General features: G+C 31.0%; 1 protein-coding gene across 1 annotated transcript; it reads right to left on the minus strand.

Moving 5' to 3' along the window:
- Positions 1–734: 734 nt before the first annotated feature.
- LOC117929035 (18.2 kDa class I heat shock protein-like) lies at positions 735–1,390 on the minus strand. The gene has a single exon (XM_034849221.1). It carries the CDS (start codon positions 1,321–1,323, stop codon positions 868–870), a length of 456 nt encoding a protein of 151 aa, XP_034705112.1. The 5' UTR covers positions 1,324–1,390; the 3' UTR covers positions 735–867.
- Positions 1,391–2,203: the final 813 nt, after the last annotated feature.

Consider the following 2,203-nt stretch of genomic DNA (forward strand, 5'->3'; position numbering starts at 1 on the left):
TATCATAAGAGAGATTTTAAGAGAGAAAAGAAGAAAGTGTATAAAAAAAAAAAGAAAATTAGGGGGTGAAGGGAGGATACTGCAAAAAAATTAAAAGAAAAAACCAATTTTTATGTTTAAGAATAGATACAATTTTTTTAATTTCAAAATTATGAAAATCTATAAATTTTTTATCTAAAAATTAGTTATTTTTACAACATTAAGTTGATCAAAGAAAGTTTAAAAAAAAAAAATACTTGTTAATTAAACTACTTTTTACTATTTCAATCAAACATATTTTTTCTTTTAGACCAAAAATTTATTTTTTGGAATTTAGCTAGCAAACATAATTTTATTACTAGAAACAACAAAAACTATTATTAAAAATATTTTAAAAAAATATTTTTCAAAACTATTTTAAAAAACACAGATCTTTATTCTTTAAAAATTATATTCTATTTCACTTTGTTTTTAAAAACAGTAAAATAAAACATAACGATTAAACAATATGATGAATTTTTAAAGATGATTTTCTATTTTTAAAAATAAAAAATGATTTTTAATCACACAGTCAAATGAGCTCCAAATTAGTTCAACATTTTATAATTTTTTATATTTAAAATTTTTCACTTTTTATAAAATAATTTTGTTTTAGCAGCAAAAAGTAAAATTTTATCTTAAAGCTTAAATTAACCTCTAAGTTATTATTTGAAGGTACGTAAATGTAATTATTTTTAAAATGAGTACAGCCGAGCAACATGAAAAGTTGGGACTGCATTATTAATTATTTTCTACATAAAGCCCTCAAAGCATACTCTTCCTTTTATGATGCATTTTAAGACACGGACAAAATTAAGCTTTAATCAAACAAGTTCATGTACGTAATTCTCAACCAGAAATATCGATAGCCTTGACATCGGGTTTCTTGACCTCTGCCTTGGGAACAGTAACAGTAAGAACACCATTCTCCATGGCAGCCTTCACCTCCTCCACCTTCACATTCTCCGGCAACCTGAACCGCCTCATGAACTGGCCGCTGCTGCGCTCCACTCGGTGCCACTTATCATTCTTCTCCTCCTTCTCAACACTCCTATCTCCACTGATCTGCAAAATCCTCCCTTCCTCAACCTCTACCTTCACTTCCTCTTTCTTTACCCCAGGAAGATCGGCCTTGAAGACGTGGGCCTCCGGGGTCTCCTTCCAATCAATGCGAGTGTTCGCGAACGACGCCGTTTCTCCGGGAACCGATAGAGCACCGCCGGTGAATGGGAAGTCTTGGAACGGATCCCACATGTCGAACGTGTTGTTCCGTCGACCGTTGAAGAAGCTTGGAATTAGAGACATTATCTGAAAGTTTGTCGCAAGAGAGAGGGACGGAATTGGAATATTGGATTTGCGTTATGAGAAATCAACACCTGTTGCTATGGTACTGGTTGAGGAAAGTTCAGATTCAGATATTTATAGGTGCAGAGGAGGGTAATTTCACAAATTGTGTAGTGGATTCCAGATGCTTCAAGAAGATAGAGAAGTATCTAAAGAGACTGGATATAAATGTTGACGCGAGTACTAATATCGGAATACTCGCGATATCGTGTTGCTAGAGATCTCTGGAAAGACGCGCAACAGCTACAACATTCATGAGATTCATCCCTTTGGACAGCAGTACACATGGGCCTAAAGTAGTCAGCCCATGACCATATTCCACAAATCCAAGCCCAGATTACAAATATATTAAAGGAACAATTGTCTTTTGGACCGCTGACCCTAAAAATTAAGTTTTGATTTATATAAGTTGCATAGGAAGCATAATTGAGGGTTGGTTTTTTGTTTACTATATGATTTTTCTTTTGGATTTTTGCTATGTCAGTGTCAAACTATGTATTCCTTTTATGTCCTTAAAATTTTAAAATTTTAACTATGTCTTAATTTCAAATCTATTTACTTAGTAACAAAATTCAAAAAATATAGTTGTGTGTAAAGAACAAACAATAAAGTCATGGCTTCTAATTTATCAATTTTCATTTTTTTTAGTAATCTATATATTTTTTGAGTTCTAAATTATTTTTAAAAATCATTAAACACGGTTAGTAATTCAATACAAAATATCACTAGATTTGAAGTTCATTTATCTATTGAGAACATTTATAAAAATATACTTATATGTAAAAAATAAATAATAGTCATTGTAGATCAATATTTGTTCATAAATTTTGGTATTTATTAG

This window comes from Vitis riparia, chromosome 13, assembly GCF_004353265.1.
Source record: "Vitis riparia cultivar Riparia Gloire de Montpellier isolate 1030 chromosome 13, EGFV_Vit.rip_1.0, whole genome shotgun sequence".
In the NCBI taxonomy this organism is placed as follows: Eukaryota; Viridiplantae; Streptophyta; class Magnoliopsida; order Vitales; family Vitaceae; genus Vitis; species Vitis riparia.